Source organism: Camelina sativa, chromosome 13 (assembly GCF_030686135.1).
Source record: "Camelina sativa cultivar CO46 ecotype springtype chromosome 13, ASM3068613v1".
NCBI classification, from domain to species: domain Eukaryota; kingdom Viridiplantae; phylum Streptophyta; class Magnoliopsida; order Brassicales; family Brassicaceae; genus Camelina; species Camelina sativa.
Genome location: NC_141892.1, coordinates 3,004,550 through 3,023,251, shown reverse-complemented (window position 1 = coordinate 3,023,251; position 18,702 = coordinate 3,004,550). Strand labels below are relative to the sequence as shown.

General features: G+C 35.4%; 3 protein-coding genes and 1 pseudogene across 5 annotated transcripts; 2 read left to right on the top strand and 2 right to left on the bottom strand.

Moving 5' to 3' along the window:
* Positions 1-148: 148 nt before the first annotated feature.
* LOC104737882 (uncharacterized) lies at positions 149-1,841 on the bottom strand (annotated as a pseudogene).
* LOC104734801 (heparanase-like protein 1) lies at positions 1,801-5,538 on the bottom strand. 2 transcript variants are annotated; one of them, XM_010454447.2, is made up of 10 exons: positions 5,103-5,538; positions 4,093-4,376; positions 3,950-3,986; positions 3,678-3,861; positions 3,433-3,581; positions 3,115-3,351; positions 2,825-3,014; positions 2,603-2,728; positions 2,396-2,495; positions 1,801-2,300 (listed from the first exon to the last, which is right to left on the bottom strand). In XM_010454447.2, the coding sequence occupies exons 2-10, from the start codon at positions 4,336-4,338 to the stop codon at positions 1,914-1,916; spliced, it is 1,656 nt and encodes a 551-aa protein (XP_010452749.2). In that variant the 5' UTR covers positions 4,339-4,376; positions 5,103-5,538; the 3' UTR covers positions 1,801-1,913. The 2 variants fall into 2 exon arrangements, with proteins under 2 accessions (XP_010452749.2, XP_019090697.2); XM_019235152.2 differs by lacking the exon at positions 5,103-5,538 and adding an exon at positions 4,468-4,566.
* A 1,672-nt stretch (positions 5,539-7,210) lies between these two features.
* On the top strand, positions 7,211-9,964 carry LOC104734800 (uncharacterized). Its single transcript, XM_010454446.3, has 2 exons — positions 7,211-7,632; positions 8,078-9,964. Exon 2 carries the CDS (start codon positions 8,100-8,102, stop codon positions 9,801-9,803), a length of 1,704 nt encoding a protein of 567 aa, XP_010452748.2. The 5' UTR covers positions 7,211-7,632; positions 8,078-8,099; the 3' UTR covers positions 9,804-9,964.
* Positions 9,965-10,154: 190 nt separating this feature from the next.
* LOC104734799 (uncharacterized) lies at positions 10,155-17,213 on the top strand. 2 transcript variants are annotated; one of them, XR_015577341.1, is made up of 25 exons: positions 10,155-10,568; positions 10,685-11,044; positions 11,132-11,264; positions 11,421-11,596; positions 11,787-11,860; positions 11,953-11,988; positions 12,066-12,156; positions 12,384-12,443; positions 12,834-13,008; positions 13,143-13,208; positions 13,306-13,505; positions 13,663-13,764; positions 13,861-13,971; positions 14,051-14,116; positions 14,189-14,324; positions 14,447-14,608; positions 14,801-14,941; positions 15,016-15,093; positions 15,356-15,667; positions 15,742-15,929; positions 16,015-16,117; positions 16,231-16,376; positions 16,508-16,587; positions 16,714-16,895; positions 16,991-17,213. XR_015577341.1 is itself a non-coding variant. In XM_010454445.3 (25 exons), the coding sequence occupies exons 1-25, from the start codon at positions 10,233-10,235 to the stop codon at positions 17,087-17,089; spliced, it is 3,576 nt and encodes a 1,191-aa protein (XP_010452747.2). In that variant the 5' UTR covers positions 10,155-10,232; the 3' UTR covers positions 17,090-17,213. The 2 variants fall into 2 exon arrangements, 1 of the variants encoding a protein (XP_010452747.2); XM_010454445.3 differs by having other exon boundaries at positions 14,189-14,287.
* The last annotated feature ends 1,489 nt before the right edge of the window (positions 17,214-18,702 follow it).

Below are 18,702 nucleotides of genomic sequence, written 5' to 3'. Positions count from 1 at the left end.
TTTAATTAAATACCACATGCATCATGATTTCAACTAGTAATGTTTTACATTCATCATCAATTGAATAACACGTTGTCACATAGTAATGATTGGACTTAACCAGCAACACAAATACTCAATCAAACAAATCCAATTTATCATATGATGATAAGAGCATATATATATGAACAAGGATCAAGACGAAGAGGAGACGAGGGACATGAACTCTTGATCTGATTCCAAAGCTTCCATAAACTCTGGAGCAACACATACTTCCAAATCTACACTTCCTCCTCCTTCTCTTCCCGGATTAGCTGATACCGCCATAACCGCTTCTAGCCGCAACCACTTTTCCCATCCCAAACTCGCATTCATACATCTTAAACCGCGGTGAGCTTCCAATGTGGAAAACCATCGATCCCAAAAGTGTTTCCAAATGGAAAACAAAAGATGATTTCAACCATTCCTCGATTGTTTCCGAGATCTTCTCACTAGTGTTTCCGATCACAGCTTCATGCATTTTCAAAGCGGCACATCCAAAATCATTTTCCAGTAGCTCACCTGATGTCACGGTCATCGACCTTATAGAAGAAATGCAATTACCAAAAGAGCTCAAAGACAATGGTGGATCCAGTTTCGCTCTATTGTTAGCGGCGAAACTGCAACGAGTTTCTTGATCTTTAGGTAATTTTCTTGCTCTCGTAATGCATCTCCATATAAATGCGGTTAACGCTTGAAAAGAAGAGATCGTTGTTGTTCTGCATTCTTGATTAGCCTTTGATTTCAATGATTGTATTGTTTCTGATGAGAAATGGAATATTCTCTCCTTCAAGACCGGAGATTCAAATCGGCTTGTAAATTCATCAGAGTGAGTGAAAGGAAGGCTGTGCACAGGACCGCACCCTGTAGGGAACCAACGTGCAAGAACCGGAGGATTCTTGAGAAGCAAGTTATCGGTTTCTTGTGCATTAAAAATTTCCGAGAAAGAGTTGAAAAATGCCATAACGAACTTCCATCTCCCATCACGTGACTCATCGACAATCCTATGAACTCTCCGTCTACCAATTCTGTTACCTGAAATACTCCATGTCTTTAGTCTATTTCATATTGCTAACTTAAATTAATTATATACTTTGATGCATCTCTAATCTGACGATGCAAAAGTTTTTATGCAGACTTTGCTAAATCTGACGATGCAATGTTTTTATGCAGACTTTGGAGAGTTTGTTGTAGTTCATAGAGTTTTATTATTTAAGGGTAATTATTCAAAAGGATATGCATGCATTTGATTTAGATGTATATGTCTATATATGTTATTATTTTCTTTCCTAGCATGTAATTTAATAATATAGATAAATTATAACTAAATATATGTTACTCTAATCTAATAAGTCCAACTGTCTGCTACAATTTTTATTACTCTATATCTAAATACTTATTACTCTTAGTCCAACTGTCTACTAACTCTAAATTACTCAATACATAAATAACTATATAACATAAGATTTAAATGAAAATCAAATAAGGAGAAAATAAAAAGAAAAATCTCTTACTATATAAATTAGTTGACTAAATATTTTATTTAACTCATTTATTAACTTGACAAAAAAAAATAGTTTACAATCTGGGCCAAATCCAGGCCTTTTAATGTGTAGGCCCAATTGTAAGTAGCCTCCAATTATACAAACTATTCCAAAACTAACTAACAAAACAGAGACTGACACACACGCCTTTCTCCTTGTTCATCTGTAAATGTGATTCTGCGAAAACCCTAATCCGATTTTATATACTCCAGTGTAGAAGCATCTGTATCATGTATAATTTTTTTCATTTGAAATAGAAATTTGTACCTTTATTACCATCAATAGATACAATTACCAATAAAATTACATCTTTCCCCTTTTTCTTATACTTTTTTTTTGTTTCCAATAACTTCATGAACAAGCAGAAGCTTCAAAATTAGGCAACACAATGAACGCCATCGACAATGGCAAGACGTTAACAGGAGAGTTTACACCACGGATGACCGGTTCAAGGCTCGGGATATCTCCTGTTCCCGTCGGTTTTAACGGTTTACCATTCAAGATCATTGTTTTGCTCCTCAAGTCACGGTTTTCAGGTGTCAGATGATACTCTTCTCGATTTAAATATCCATCAGAAGCTTTGCTTCCAATCCAAGAAAATGTTTTTTTCAATGTATCCAACAATGACTTCTTCTTCTTCTTCGATTCCACATTCATAACCAACTTTTTGCCATTGCTGACACTAACCGTAAAATCCGATTGATTGCTTAGATTTATCAGAAGCAACGTCACACCAGCCTAAAACCAAGAAAAACACAAAGCATTTAAAGCAAACTGTAACGAAAAATGAGATTTGGAAACCGAGAGTTTAAAGATGAGATGAGTAAACTCACTCTTCCTTTTGAACAATGTGCGTACACCCGTAGCTGTGGCGGTCCATCTGTGTGAACCGCGAGAACACCTTTTCCCATCAACCGATGCCAAAGCAGAGCGCTGTCCCAATCAAATCAGATAAAACTTCAAGATCAATCAACCTCAACCATAAGGTCCACCATAACCTAAAACTCAAGAGTCCAGATTTGGTTAGGGACGACTCTTACCTATAGTAATCTGGATTTGGAACAAACGTGTTCTTTTCGAGCAAGCCGTAAAACCCACCAACCAGAGTCTGTCTGCAGTAAACTTTAGTGTTGTGTCTCGACGACATTCCAAGCTGATCTAGATACCTTCAAGAAAGATTTAGATCCAAATAGAATTCTTTTAGTTCGTTCTTTTTGGTAATAGAAAAGCCAGGGGAAAAATTCAAGAATCGGTTGTTCTACCAGAAGCTATCAATGAATGTATCCGAAACATGACGGCCACCACTATTGTAAGCTCCACCAGATTCTCCAACCCAAGGAGAAGCCCACGGTCCATGTTCTTGAATTGTCTGGTTCACATCCTTGAATGTTTCAGATACCTTGCTTAAGAAACTCGGATCCAGTATCTTCTTTACCAGCGCAGGATCATTTCCTGAAAGACTCAATTCCTCAGAAAATGATCTACACATAGTTACATATATAGAAGCAATGGTTTTGAAGTTGATTTCAATAGATCTGCTACCAAACCATACCTGAACCAAGATTGTACATATGATGAGTCACAACGTCAACAACACCAGGACCAGAGATCTGAAGAAGTTTGGAGTACCATGGTCGTTCATAGAATCCTCCAGGAGCGACAAGTTTAGGCTTGACTAACCGAGAGTCTTTATAAACTTTGTTGATTACATCTCTAAGTACAATCAAGTCTTTCCCGTAAAGCTCTGCGCTCACACTCGCTCCAACCCCGCTTCCACTTAGCTCGTTTCCTAAACCGAGTACAAAGGAAAGCTTAGGGAAAAAAAACACCGAGAAAAAGAAGGCCACACTTTCAAAAGTTTGATTGTTACCAAATTCCCAAGAATCAATAGCGTAACCCTTTGAGACTGTGTAGTTAATGAAATCTTGAGTGTTTACGTGATCCCAAGCCCCACCCCACGCCTTCCCGCGGAGTTTGTGTCTCCCACTCAAAGCGTTTAAACCAAAAGTAACTACAGCTCTGCGCAACAAAACACAGCTAGTTCAAAAGATTCTTCTAAAGGGGTAAATAAATGTGAACTTTGATGAAAATAAACTGAAACCAAAGAAGTCTAACCCCGTTGAGGTTAGGAAACTGTGGAGCTCGTCCCATCGCTTCATATGCAAGCATCCTTTAGAGAATCCGAACAAACCGCTGTTCATTTTTCTGAATGGACGGCAAGGAGTTTTGAGATTTCCTACGTCATAAGTCACTTGATCTTGCAGTGAACCGCCAATTCTTATCCTCAACGGCTTGAAAGCTAAACAAATACCCAAATCCCTAAAAGATTCAGAAATCAACAACACACAAGCAAAGGCATTAACATTTTTAGTATGAGAGTTGCAAACCTTGAATAGCTTTAGAAAGAAGGGGTCTGGTCAAGTCCTGTAAAACATTCGAAAATTTTCAATTGCAATCGTAGACAGACATTATGAAGAGACTAATCAGTAAAGAACGAAAGGTGAATCCTTAATCTAAATTTTGCTATTACCATATTGATAACTGAAGAGTAGCCCCAAGGACATTGTTCATAGTTGCACTTGTCATGTGGCCACCAGTCCAATGTCGCACAGACAAAGTTCTCGTCAGTCTCAGAGACTCGACGAGCTCCTTCAATAACGATCGATACACGCTTCAGTTCTTGAGCCATTGTTGTCTCTGGAGCTAGAAGAAGACAACTTAAGATGACAAAGAAACAAACTTTGAAGCCCATTGCTTTGTTTTTGAGCTTCACCATCCAAAGCTCTCTCTCAACTTTTTTGTTTCTAGCTTTCCCTGTAACCAAAAAAAAATAAAACTGAACTTTTCTAAGACAAATCAAGAAGAAGAAGAAGGTCTTAAAAACATTAAAAAAACAGAACTCAACCCCTCTCCAATTGTCAGAAACAAGCAAGTGATTAATTACAACAGAGAGAGGCTTGCAATTGCATGTGAAAAATTTATAAATACACATAGAGAAAGGAATAAACTTTGTTCTGTATCTTATTTTATATATATAACCAGAGAGTTGTGGAAAATTACTAATTAAGCCATTCAAGAGGAAAGAAAAAAAAAATCAACTTTTTGCTGACACCATGGAAAAAGCCTAACCTCTGAAATTACCAGAACAAGGAAGTGATGATACACACAGAGAGAGGCTTGTGTGTGCAAAAGAGTAATATAGGGTTAATGATTAGAATGCTGCCATTAGCCCATTCCACTCACTAATTAAATGTAATTAATTGGTCAAAATCATCAACACATGCTCATGTAACTAAATGAAATCCCTTTAAAAAAATGGGTTAAAACTAAAATTGGACAGGAGTCAAAGAAAGATGACGATGGCAACCGATTCAAGTTCTCAAGTAATTATAATTAAATCTTTTTAACAGTTCTTAATTAACACTAAATCGGAGACCGAACTCGAACCCCCCCCCCCCCCCCTGGATATTAAAAGTGAAAAAACTAAAACTTTCGATAATGGAATCATCAGATTGAGATAAAAAAGAAACAAGAACTGACCTTAGAAATCCAGCTTCAATGGAGAAAATCCGAGTCTGAAGCAAAAGGGCAGCTGTAAAAAACTGGACTTTATGATATAAAGCAGAGATTTTGATTATGTGATTGTCTTTGATGATACTTGCATCAAAATCTGACGGTCGTGTAAGAAGATGTGGGTTAGGTGATATTTTGCAAATCTGTCGGCTTTCTCTAATTATTTTTTCACTAGCGTGATTATATTCTTCTTTCCAAAATTTTGGTGTTTTGTTTTTTTGGTAATATTTATGATGGAGTTGGTGCAGCTTGATTATAATGCTTCAATTAGCCCTTCTTCTCTTGAGACATGAGCTTTCTACCACTTTTCGTTAATTGATTTTGGTTAAAACAGAATATCAAAAGCAGTTTAAGCATCTCTTTGCAAACAAGTAAGATCGAATTTGGTGGACAAAATATTAATAAATATATAAATATTTTCTTTACTGTTGCTATTCTTTTGCCTTTTTTGTCTTTTACTTTTTCCCCTTTTTTTCTTTCTTTTTTATTACTGAAGTTTTTTGAGTAATTTTTGTAACGTTAAGATTAATCACACGATGTTAATAAATGAATTACTTGGTTATAGTTGTTCGTGCATTTTGTTATATTACTAATTCACACCATTCACGTAGATTTGTTATACTAGTACAGTAAAAATTCAAAATCAATATAGTTAACCACAATACTATTAACAATCTAGAAAACTAGTCATTTTCAAAGTGGACATGTTGTTTCGTTTTCATCTCATATGACTTTTCAAATAAAATCAAAATCTAAAAAACATAGTCACTTTCAACTGTTCTACTTTAGAAGAAAAAATCCAAGCACAAGTTGCATAAACCAATAATATCCAGGGAACATTACTAAACAGGATTTAGATCTTAAAAGGAATATTATCTATTTGCTTCTACTAAAAAAGGCAAATCCAGATTATAAAATAACACAATTAAAGAAATACTAGTCTAAATAACATATAAATAATATGGTGTTCAAGAGAGAAAGAAAGAGAACAATTTGGTAAAGGGAACAACTGTGGAAGGTAGTTCGAGTCGGTGCATCTGTCACTCTAAGACATTTTCTGAGTCAGTATTGCCATGTGTCATGCTTATCTCAGAAGCAAACCAGCCTGTAACAGATCTATCCCTTTCCCTTTTCTCTCTTATTATATATAGTATCACTATCATATTACAAGATCTGAGATATTTCACTTTCAAGTTTCAGAGTAAGTGTAAATTATACTTCTTTTTAGTGGTTATAAGTTATGAATTGGCCAACCTACTTATTAGTTACTACCTCTCTAAGTATTTTGTAGGTAAATGTGTTTATATCCAATTCTTTTATTTATATATATAATCATAATATTCTTTCTACCCGTTTTTGTCATAAGGGCCACGTAATATTGTGAAGATATTTTTGGGAATTGTTTGGTAAGCTACTTTTCTATATAGGATGACCTCAAAATGTATACATTTTATCAATTGTTCTAGAATCAGCAAGTATAAATTGAATTTTGGGGGCCTTATGTCATCATATAGGCCTAGGCTTTGGTCGAAATTGGGCTTTCGAAAACGCATTTTGGATATACTAGATTTGAATGACGGTGACTGATGATGGTGTTTGTTTGCTATGTGGACAAAATGCACAATCACATTTTCTTACGGCATTACAACCTTTTTCTTCATACTAGTTGTTGTTAATTGCTTAGGAAAATATTTACCGCACCTAAAGAATGTGCGTTATGCTGTTTGTTCTATGAAGAAAAAAAAAATGTGTGTTAGTTTTTCGTTGTAAAATAATATGCTTGCAAAACATATATTTATTTGAATCATATCATATATGGCACGAATTATTAGAAATTATTTGAGAGCATCTCTGTTCTTTTTTTTTTTTTTTGTTGGGAGAGAGCAGCATCTATCTAGATCTTATCTTTTTTGTTCAACAAATATATATAAATCAAAAGAATCCAAAGTCGGTCCATCGCGGAAAGCATCATTCTTTAGAAAAATACAAAAAGACGACTTGTTTCCCCCATCTCTCCGATCCCTCCGTCCGTCAATAACCTATAATGAACTGACACATTAATATATGGACTACGTATATTGAGTTTTAATAACCACATAATTATTTGTTTTGTTAGCATTCATACTTGATTTAATTCAGTTCGCTTCCTTCATAAATCTTTTAAACATGTATGAATAATATTAATGTGTTATTTCACTTTGATTAATTACAAAATCTTATATTAATATTTGTCCAAGACCAAGACTGAAACTTTTTATTTATTTTTGTGCAAAAACTGAAACTTTTTATAAGAAAAAAAATGTCAAAAAAAAAAAAAATTCTCTTCTCTCCTTCCCTCTCTTTAGCTCAATTAAAGATATGTTGACCTCTTTCATTCTTTTTCCTTCTGAAAATCAAATCTAACTTTCTCTCTCTCTCTCTCTTTTTATTTTCTTCCGAAAGTCTCTAAAATCACTCCTCAGTTTTCAAAAGAGTTGGGTGATCCGTGATCGTAAAGGTAACATCTTTCTATATTTGTATCTCTCACATTTTCATCACAGTTCTTCTTTGTATTTCTTTAAACTATTATGCTACTGTACTGTATTGTTACTCCATTCTTGGTCATTACTTTGAGATCATAAACCAAATCTGCCTTTTTTTTTTTTTTTTGGTTTATTATGTTCATCGGTTTAGTTATTGAATTTGAGTCATGATTAAATTTCGATTTTTTTGTTGTTCTTGTTGGGTGTTGATGTGATTGCTTATTTATTGATGGTGGAACCAAAGATTCGATTTTTTTGGTAGACTTTTAATTCTTTCATATGTTCAACGTGGTTCCAAATCAGAGAAAAAAAAACAGTTTAGGATCAAATCATTATTATGTGTTGTTGTGTAAATGATTTTTTAAGGTTCTCAAAATTTTGGAGATTTTGATGATCTGTACATTGTATTCTTCTCTGCAGTTTGTTGTAATAATAACTTGCAATGTCTGAGGAGAATATTTCACAAGTTGATGACAAGTGTTGTTTGGATGATGCAAACCCCATGGAGATCCCTCTTGTTATAGACGAGCAAGTTCAAGGAGATGATGTTCTGCTTCCAGCTGCAGAGACCAATCATCATGTGAATTTGATACGGTATTCGACTGGAGCTCTTGATAAACCAGCAGGCAAACCTCAGGTTCAAACCCGTTACCGTGGGAGTGGGAACCAAATGAGCTCGACTCATGACCTATGTAAACATGGGAAGAGGCGTGAGGAGGATTTGGTTATCAAGCCATGGAAGTTGGTTAAGAAAAAGAATGTTGCAAGTGGTGATTTGGTGAAAGGTGAGACTTTCAGGAAGTCGTTGGGAAATGTCTCTAAACCGGACAAGTCACCATTGCGGGTTGTAAAGAAAGAAGCTGCTTGTGAGGTTGCCAAATCTTGTGATGGTTTACGCGTTAAGAAGAGTGAAACCAACAGTACTACTAGTCCGAGTGCCTCAGCTGTTGCAAGAATGGTCAAGAAGACTACTAATCTTGATGTTAAGAAGGTTTCAAAGATCAGCGAGAACAAGAGTTCTAAAGTGGATCTTTCGAAGAACTTGAAGAACAAAGAGAAGACAGAGATTGATGATTCATTGAAGCAATGTGATGATTCAATGGAGAAAACAAATGTTGATGTTAATAAAGTTTCAATGATTAGCGAGGTAAAGAGTTCTAAAGAGGATCTTTTGAAGAATCTGAAGAACAAAGAGAAGATTGATGAACCGGTTGGATGTGATGATGTAATGAAGAAGACAAACCCTGATGTGAAGAAGGTTTCAAGGATCAGCGTGATCAAGAATTCTAAAGAGGATCTTTTGAAGAATCTGAAGAACAAAGAGAAGATGAAGATTGATGAACCAGTTAGATCTGATGATGCATTGGAGAAGACATTGTATGTTGTTGAATCTAGTATTGAGAAGAGGAAGAAGAAGAGCATCACAAGTGTTAAGAGTGAAACTCAGCAATCTTCTGAGAAGAAGTTCTTACGAAGCAGCGGAGAGAAAAGTCTTAGCTTATCACCGTCTTTGTCCCCATCCTCGGAGGAAGTTAAGAAATCACCGGTCACGAGATCAGATCCTAGGCCAATAAGGCAGACTACTTCCAGGTCCAAGACTGGATTGTCTGTGAAGAAAGAAACTGGTTCTGCAAATCTTGCTACTAATCCAAAAAACGAAAGCAAGATTATTAGGCCGACGAGGATTGGTTTAATAAAGGTTACTCCTCCTGCTGCAACGAAGCAGCTGACGAGTTTCAAGAAAGGGAAAGTTCTTGAACCAAAAACAGAAGATTCCACTGCTACATCGATCAAGTTCAAAAAGAGAGTTGTTCAAGAACCAAAGCTCAGAAGTGATGTGAACAGGAAGAAGAAGAACCTGAAAGACAAAAGAGAAGGTATTGGGAAGATTAACGGCGAAGGTAAACGAGAGAAGGTTGTATTGAGGCATAGAAAAGTGGAAGTGAAGAAGAAGTTGCAAACACTTTTCAATAATGTGATTGAAGAGACTGTGAATAAGCTTGAAGAAGTGAGGAAGAGTAAGGTTAAAGCACTGGTTGGTGCTTTTGAAACTGTAATCTCTCTTCAAGATAACAATAGAACATCTCAGAAGAAGAAGACTCAGAGCAAACCCACATCTTCTTCACAAGCTGTTGAAGGCTTTTAGTCCCCTTGAGCTTTAAAAAATTCAATACTATTTGAGTAAAAAAAAAAACATAAAAGTTGTGAATTTGTGATACCGATGGTTCTTTTTTTGGTTCATGAATCTTGTAATGTAAAATTTTCAAAGAAATCATATATTTTCCAATAAGAAATATGTTTCTTGTATGATGCTGAGTTTATTAGACTTCAGAGTTCAAGATTTGTCTACTGTTGTAAAATTGGAATCCGGTTTGATTGGTTATTTCTGTTATTGTACCGAACCGGAGTTAAATCTAATTCACGCGTGTGGAGTTTGACACGTGTGATTTCTTCGTACCCGCTCATCTCTTGTTTCAACATATGCTCGTACGTTTCAAATTTTCAAACGCCTTCTCTCTTCACTTTACCACACCACACCAGGAGGAACACAACTCAAGACTCTCAGATTCAATCAATGGAGGTTTCAGAAGAGCAAAGGCGAAGAGACAAAGCGAATCGATTAATGTTGTATGGGGAGAAACGTAAGCCGTCGTTTGATTCTTCAGGAAACTCACAGCGACAACAAGATTTCAGGTTAGCTAAATGTCGAAAGCTAGATGATGGTTACGATGTCGGGTTTCAAGAACGGAATCGCAACTACGAATCGGGTACCGGTGTTCCGGAAAAGTTCCGCGTCAGGCTTGAGATCTGTTACCCTGATTCGTTTTCGGTGACGCCGTTTCAATTGCAAGGGTTTCGTTGCCCTGAAGAGCAAGAGTGTCTTCGTCAATTGCGAGAGATACTATCTGATGTAAGTTCTTCAACAAAGCTTTGATTTTTTTTTTGTTAAAGGGTTAAAAAAAAGAGGGAATTTTTAAGTCTCCGATTTTTAGGGTTTTTGATATTCGAATTGATTTTTACTTTCAGGCGATTCCTTCACACTATACTCAAAATCAAGATGGGGGAAAAGCTGGGATTTATAAGATCAGAGAGTACAGTATGGTCTCTGGATGTCTTAAAAGGTCTAAGAGAGTTGAAGTTGAAGTTATACCTTGGAAAACGTTGGCTGTTGTTGAGAAACTTTCTCAGTCATTCTTTTCTGGGAAGTGGCAACCTTGTATACCTGAACATTTTACGGAGGAGAAGGTTGAAGAACTGATTGAAACCTTGCCGAGGAAATTGGTGAATGCTCTTTTGCCTTTCCAACTTGATGGTCTAAGATTTGGTTTACGGAGAGGTGGCAGGTGTCTTATAGCTGATGAAATGGGGCTTGGAAAGACGCTTCAGGTGATGTATTTGGTATTTGTGAGGAAATTTAAAAGCTTTTAGTAGTTTGGTGAAGTAGGTAAACTGAGTGGTTAATCTTTGTGTCAGGCCATTGCCATTGCTGGTTGCTTCATAAATGAGGGTTCCATACTTGTTGTCTGTCCAGCTGTTTTGCGTTTCTCGTGGGCAGAAGAATTGGAACGTTGGTTGCCATTTTGTTTGCCTTCTGACGTACATCTCGGTAAAAGTCTTTACTGAACTGCAATATAGCAATCTCTGTCTCGAATTCTATTTTTCTCCAGTGGAGCTCTAAAGCAATTGCTTAATTCAGTTTTTAGAGTTGTTAACTGGCTTCTTGTCACATCGAGTTGTGTTTGATGAAACTTTTTGGTTTCAGTTTTTGGTCATCAAAATAATCCTGCCTATTTACCAAGATGGCCAAAAGTTGTGGTTATCTCATACAAGATGCTTCAGCATCTCCGGACGACTATGCTTGAGCGAGAGTGGGCCCTCTTAATAGTAGATGAATCTCATCATCTACGATGCTCGAAAAAGAAGTCAGATACACCTGAGGTATCTAAGACCTCGTGTTCATCACTAATTTCATTTTTAAGCATGCCTTCCTGTGTCCTTTTTTCTATGCTTAGTTGCTTTTAATTACCTTTGATTAACACAGAGATGATTCAGTGACATTTTCTCTAAACTAAAAAGAACATCTTTGTATCTGAGTGGAGTTCATAACACTTTCGGCTATGCTTTGCAGATAAAGACAGTCCTTGATGTTGCTGAAAAGGTTAAGCACATAGTTCTGTTGTCAGGAACTCCTTCTTTATCGAGGTTGTGGAAATTTAACTCTGTGTCAAATCAGTATTTTCTGTTTACGTCGAATTTGTCATTTATCCTTAAATTTGTTTCCTAGATGACCACAGGCCCTTTGACATCTTCCATCAGATAAATATGCTATGGCAAGTCATCTACAAAATTTGACATAAACTTTTGGATTTGCACTACTTCCCTTTTCTAACATTGATTCTGTCACCAGGCCTGGTTTGCTGGGAAAGGACAAGTATGAGTTTGCGAAAACCTACTGTGAAGTTGGGCTTGTCAGAGGTATACAAGGGAAAATTTTCCAGGTACATATGGACTTGTGATAGCCTGTTGTGACATCATGATCCTATATTATAAGTGCAGAATGTTCCCATTGCATGATAAGTGGTTACCCATAGAGGATGTTGCGATCATACTTCATTTTATTTCTTTTTAGTCGCTTTCTTACTAATATGATTTGTGGTTCCTTTATCTTAGGTTTTATTTTGTAATGTTGCGAGATGGTAACAAATCTTCTGGTTCGACATCGCAGGATTTTTCAAAGGGCACTCGCTTACTGGAATTAAACATACTGCTAAACCAAACAGTGATGGTAAATCCTTGTTCTCTAATTTCAGTTTGGTTCACAATGGTAGATATTAGGAAATTGTGTCTTAATTGATCTTTCCTCAGTATTCAGACAGGACCTAGTGTGTCTAATAATTTTTTATGTTTATGTAACAACTTATAAGTATTTCTAGACTTCAAGATAAATATGAAGACAATTTTAATTTGAATTTTATGGATGAAAATATTTCCATGTTCCTACTTCACAGTTCAGTTAACTATTTGTTTATTCTCTGTGCTGTTCGTGAAAGTTTTTGAAAAATGAGAAGAACAGGCAATGATATCACTGATATCTTATGCCAATTTAAGTTTCTTGTTTTGTGTTGTGAGGTGGTAGAGAACTATGTAATATGAAATCTCTTTTTATTTTTTACAGATAAGAAGACTGAAGCAGCATGTGTTAACACAGTTACCCCCAAAACGTAGGCAAATCGTAACCATATTTCTAAAGAAGTCCGATATAGCTTTAGCAATGTCTATTGTCAGCGAGGCTAATAAACAAAAAGATGGTGCTATAGCAGAAACCACAGAGAACTCACATGAACCTAAGCGTATGTGGCGTGTTTATACCAACCTAATAATTATGTTGAGTTGTTTTTTATCATCAGTATTCAAGACATTTTGATCTACTTAATCACTGTGGTCCATACAATGTTTTAACACCATGCTGCCTTTTTAAGTATAGATCAAAATGCTCGTGGATCAAATGAAGCTGGACATGTAGACGCAGAGAACTCTGAAGGCCCTGAGAGTATGTTTTGACTATATTATTTCCATAGGTGTCAAGATATAATTCTTTCTGCATATATTTGCACTCTTTTTCATTTTATCCTTTTGTTGTGCTTTAGCTGACAAAGAGAATCAACTATGTGGGAAACTTTCCTATCAACAACTTGGCATTGCAAAGCTTTCTGCCTTTCGTGAATGGTTATCTCTACATCCACTTCTATCAAGATTGGATTATACCCCAGAAGAAATTGATGGAGACACAAGTTCAACTAAAATGGTCATTTTTGCACATCACCACAAGGTTCTGGATGGAATTCAGGTTAGTATGCTTCAATCTCATCATTAACTCTTCGAAAATTTCAAAACTGTATATCTGTCTGCTAGTTAAACTTGTAATTATAACGATGCAGCTCATGTAACATATTATGAGCTAGTAGTTTTCTGTTAAAATTTCACTTGTGAATATTGCTTTTCAGGAATTTATATGTGATAAAGGGATTGGTTTCGTCCGCATTGATGGGATGACATTGCCAAGAGATAGACAATTGGCTGTACAGTCATTTCAGTTTTCTAGTGAGGTATGCACAATATGTCCTATATGTTTATTAACTCTTGAATTGATTGTGCTTGCTGGGATGTGTGGTATTTGACCTATGTTATGGCTCTCCCTCCAGGTAAAAGTTGCAATAATTGGCGTAGAAGCTGGGGGAGTTGGACTCGATTTTTCAGCAGCACAAAATGTTGTGTTCGTTGAATTGCCTAAAACACCATCACTGTTGCTTCAGGTATTTTTCCTGTACTGCTCTTTTTTGTACTCTTAACTTCTTGTTTTCCCTAAACCTATTAATTGATTGCATTTTGAAGGCTGAGGATAGAGCACATAGGCGAGGTCAGACAAGTGCAGTCAATGTATACATCATCTGCGCAAAGGTAAACTTGTTTGCTGCTGCGATATTAGTCACTTGGAGCTTGTCTTATCCATTATACTTGAATCGGATACAGGATACTATGGACGAGTCAAATTGGCAAAATCTGAACAAGAAGTTGCACCGTATTTCATCTACCACTGATGGAAAATATGATGGGAAGACCGAAATTGAAGTACCTCCCAAATCTCTGCTCTTTTACTCAATTCTCAGTAAACTACTGTCCTTCCCTTAGATTTTGACAACACAGAGAGGCTTATTCATATGTCATAGGCTTAATTTTTATTCACATGACAACCATTAGTCTTAATGATAAAAATTGATGTCTGGGCAGATTGAAAGAGCATATATTTTCAAGCCTGCTGAAGAAAGCAGTGAAAGAGAAGTTCTTGAAGCTCAACCATCAAAAGCTAATACTGTAGTAGCTGATAAGATTGTTGAAAGCTGTGAAGATTTGGGATCTGGGACAGATGTATCAAATACTATTGATCTCAAGGTTTATCTCTTGACTTGTCATTGATCAAACAAATTGGACCTTTATGACCTCAGAATTTATCTTTCGTACACCATGAATTATACAAGCCAAATGTCTCTTTGATTATGGAACTCAGATGTCTCATTGATTATGGTACTCAGATATTCACTCGTTTTGGCTGAATGGTTTTTTTTTTTTTGTTTGGCCAAACAGGACGACCTGATTTCTCATTTGGATATATTAGAAGCTTGTCCTTTTGATGAAAATGGTTCGGGCTCTGAGATGAGGTCTTCTGGAAGCATTTCTTCTAATATATTAGACCAGGAAACCCAAGAAAATCATCAGCCTGAAAATGTATGAATTTAAAAGGTTTATTTTTCTTCTCTGACATGTCCTAAAATTTATATGTACATTTTCTTATGATGCAGCTTATTGTTGATGATGGGCTTGTGAAAGAAAATGATTCCGATTCCATTTATCCACTTGTCGATTCCCTGCGATTTGAGGTAAAGTTTAAGTCTGCATTGGTTCTTCTTATTTTATCAGTTATTCTTGTTGCCTTGGACCTTGGTGGTCATGAATATAATTATGTCAAGGAGGCCAAATTTGGTGAATCCACTGCATATTTTCAGTCTCGTGTCAGTTCTAAGTTTATTAGATCTAGGCTGCAGTCTGATTTTACTTCTATTATGAAATTTTATCAAATATCATGATCTTTACTTGTTTGGAGCTGACAACACATATGAATCGGATCTTAAATTATTTTAGGTGACCCAAAACACTGGAAGAATTCATTTATATTCTTGCATTCCTGGGAAAGATCCACGACCAAGGCCTCGCTTCGAGAACTTCCGACCAGAAGAGATTGAAGCAAGCAATTTAAGTCAGGGTATCAATAAAGAAACAAGTCCTGGATCCAATACGGATGATACGGTTCATGTACTTGCTATTTTAGAATTTCTTAAAGAGTGGAAATCATTACGGCCAATCGAAAAGCGAAAACTACTTGGAAAGCCTTTACAGTTACCTCTGTCACTGGAGTTAAGCTACTTGAGTGAAAGTGCTAGCCACAACAGTGAGGTAAATCTTTAAGCTAATTTTTTTTTCCGAATATATGATTCGAACATAACTATATTGAGAGTTTTCTTCATCAGGGATTGCTCAGGGGAGGGAGCAAAAGACGAAACACACCGTTTTCTGAAATCAGTATTCCTTTACCTGCAAGTGCAGTGTGGAAAAAGGTCAACCTTAGAAGTGGCCATCAAAGAAAGGAAAAAGAATACACCCAAGCTTGGAGTATGAGCAACGAACCACTCTGTAAACTCTGTCAAAAGCCCTGCAAGTGAGTGAAAACATGGTTTACTGACTGATTGATTGTTTTTGGTCACTGTTTTCTAATTAACTTTAAATAATTTTATTTATTCTAGGGGAAAAAACGCCAAGGAGCCTGAGTATTTTGAGGATCTTTTCTGTGATCTTGCATGCTATGAAGATTACCGGATAAGAACAAGCGGCAGATACATTCGTCAGGTTTGTCTTGGTCATTCTTTCATTATTTAATGCATATGGGTTATGATCAGCAATGTTTCATATATTTTATACCTTAAATGCATCACTAAGAGGTGTAAGGTTTCAAATCTCAGGAACTTTTTCAGATAGAACATGGAATTTGCACAAACTGCAAATTAGACTGCCACCAACTTGTCAGACGGTTGAGGCCTTTACCACTGGATAAACGCCGTAAATACATATACCAAGTTGCTCCAGAATTGTTTGCCCGGAAGAACTTGTGAGCCATTCAAACCCAATTTTTTGTTTGTATTTGTCTTACAATATCATATAAGGAGTTTAATCACTGCATTGAACATACAATTTTTTTTTTGAAATTCAATTTCTTAATTTTCTCCTTTAATGTCAAAGGCTTGAAACCCTGGTCACTGATCCAACCGAGGGAAATGCGTGGCATGCAGATCATATCATCCCAGTGTACCAAGGTGGAGGTAAGTCGCAATCGTTTACACAAGACCTCTCAATAAACATCATTCTCTACAATGTCACAAATACATGATTTCGTATGTGAATCTAACTGATTGAACAAATTGTCTTGAAATTTGGATCATTGTTAGGCGAATGTCGGCTAGAGAACATGAGGACACTTTGTGTGGCTTGTCATGCCGATGTCACTGCAGCTCAATGTTCAGAACGTAAAGTGATACGGTCCGAAGCCAGAAAGCAACTCAAAAACACTTTAAAAGAACTCAGAAACATACCAAAGCAAACAGATCTCTCGGCTGACGACTGCACAAAGGTATTGATTATGAGACATATTCTAATGACATGGGGACTTTAACAATACATGGCAGACTCGTTATACCATTAAACTTTTGTTATGTATGTTCCCAGGAGACTGATTCAGTAACCGATGAAGAGGAAGATGAGCTTATGGTTGAAGTTCCTGGTAGTTCTTTCTCCAAAGATCAGAAAACCAATCATGCCTCATAAAAAAAAAACATTTTTTTGACTTGTCAGTAAATGGAACTCTCAGTGACAAAGCAAAGGTTCTGTTTGTATGATTGTATCTCTGTAATCACAGTTTTGCTTGGAATGAAAGATTAGTTTCTCGGCAGATTCTTGTTAAGAAAGCAAAAGTGGTCAGCCTAATTATTTTAATGGTAAGATTTTCTTCTACATTTTATTTTGTTTTTAAATCCGTTTGACCAATACCAACCACAGTTTGTAACAAAAAAAAAAATTAAAGGTTGCTCTTGCAGTTGCTGTTGATAATAAATAAAAAAAATAACACATCACTCGCACAATCGCGCGTGAACAGATCATATATGTTAATTTACTTTTTATAGGAAATAACAATAAATTATACTAAAAAAGGAAAGAACAATTAATTCCTTTTCCAAATAGTTTATGCACAATTATTTTTTTTTGTAAATTCCAGATCTCCGTTTTTTTATATGTTAATATATATATACTAATAAAGTACATGTTGATTCCTTTTCTCCAAAGCGATAAAAACATCCAAAAAAAAAGAAGTTAATTATTGAAAATACTCACACTTCATATTTCTATTTAAATAAATATAAATAAAATTTGTTGTGTAACGAAGAAGCAAAGGATGTTCCAATGGGAGAAAATCAGATACTGGAAAAACAAAGAGTGGATCCAATGCTATATTACGTTACGTATCATCATATTTTTATTACATACAATGCAACTGATATGATAATTATAATATTTTTTGGGAAAAAAGATGTTGAAATGCCGATCGCAAAGTATAATATTTTTGGTTCCTTTTAAAGTATAAGATGTGATCCTAATGAAATTATATATTGTTGATGTTTTAAGACTTGCTCTTTCCAATATGTGGGGACCCATTTTAGTCTTACTCTCCCAATTTCAATAATTTGGTTATGTATACTTTTAATATTTGCATATATAATATGTTAATTCTATCATATTCATGTATTATTATACTGTACGTAGATTTCATGGATCTCAAAATTTTGTAGATGTTGCTCGTATTTTTTGTAATTTCAATTAGCAATTCTATATATAAACTTATAATGGTAATTTATTTCATTTAAATCATTTATTTCAATAATATACTATAATATAGGTTGGTAATGTTTCCAACAAACCCTAAGCACAGCTTTTAACAGCAAGAGGGAGTTTCTTTGAGTTAGAGGGACACAAAGCCATTAATTATTTTGTGTCTCAAGACTGTTTTCTTTTTTAAACTTGGCTGGAAAGGGTTTACTGACTTTTTTGTCTCACTTTCTGTTATTTTAATACTATCTTTTATTAGATGTATTTCTAGTCGGCACGTAATTCATACTACTTTTTACCTCGGACGTTAAGTTTCTCATACTTTTTAGTTTATCTTTTTAAGATTTGATCTATGTATATATTAAACAATACTGAATCGTCATATAATTTTTCATCAATATTTTCAAGAGAGAGAAAGAATATTTCTATGCTACATAAAAAACTATATATATATATATATATAAATAAATTCAATTAACAGCATCAATCAACAGAACGAAATTACTAACATTGTATCAAAAAAAAATTAATTAAATATTATAGTTTTGAAGTCATTA

Bases quoted from the DNA above. Each gene is read 5' to 3' on its own strand.
- LOC104734801 (XM_010454447.2), bottom strand. From the start codon at position 4,338: ATGGTGAAGCTCAAAAACAAAGCAATGGGCTTCAAAGTTTGTTTCTTT. The intron at 3,987-4,092 runs GTAATAGCAAAA...AATGTTTTACAG, and splicing joins ACTCTTCAGTTATCAATATG to GACTTGACCAGACCCCTTCT. The intron at 3,582-3,677 runs GTTAGACTTCTT...TTTGTTGCGCAG, and splicing joins AGTTTCCTAACCTCAACGGG to AGCTGTAGTTACTTTTGGTT.
- LOC104734800 (XM_010454446.3), top strand. From the start codon at position 8,100: ATGTCTGAGGAGAATATTTCACAAGTTGATGACAAGTGTTGTTTGGAT.
- LOC104734799 (XM_010454445.3), top strand. From the start codon at position 10,233: ATGGAGGTTTCAGAAGAGCAAAGGCGAAGAGACAAAGCGAATCGATTA. The intron at 13,972-14,050 runs GTATTTTTCCTG...TGCATTTTGAAG, and splicing joins CACCATCACTGTTGCTTCAG to GCTGAGGATAGAGCACATAG. The intron at 14,288-14,446 runs GTACCTCCCAAA...ATGTCTGGGCAG, and splicing joins ATGGGAAGACCGAAATTGAA to ATTGAAAGAGCATATATTTT.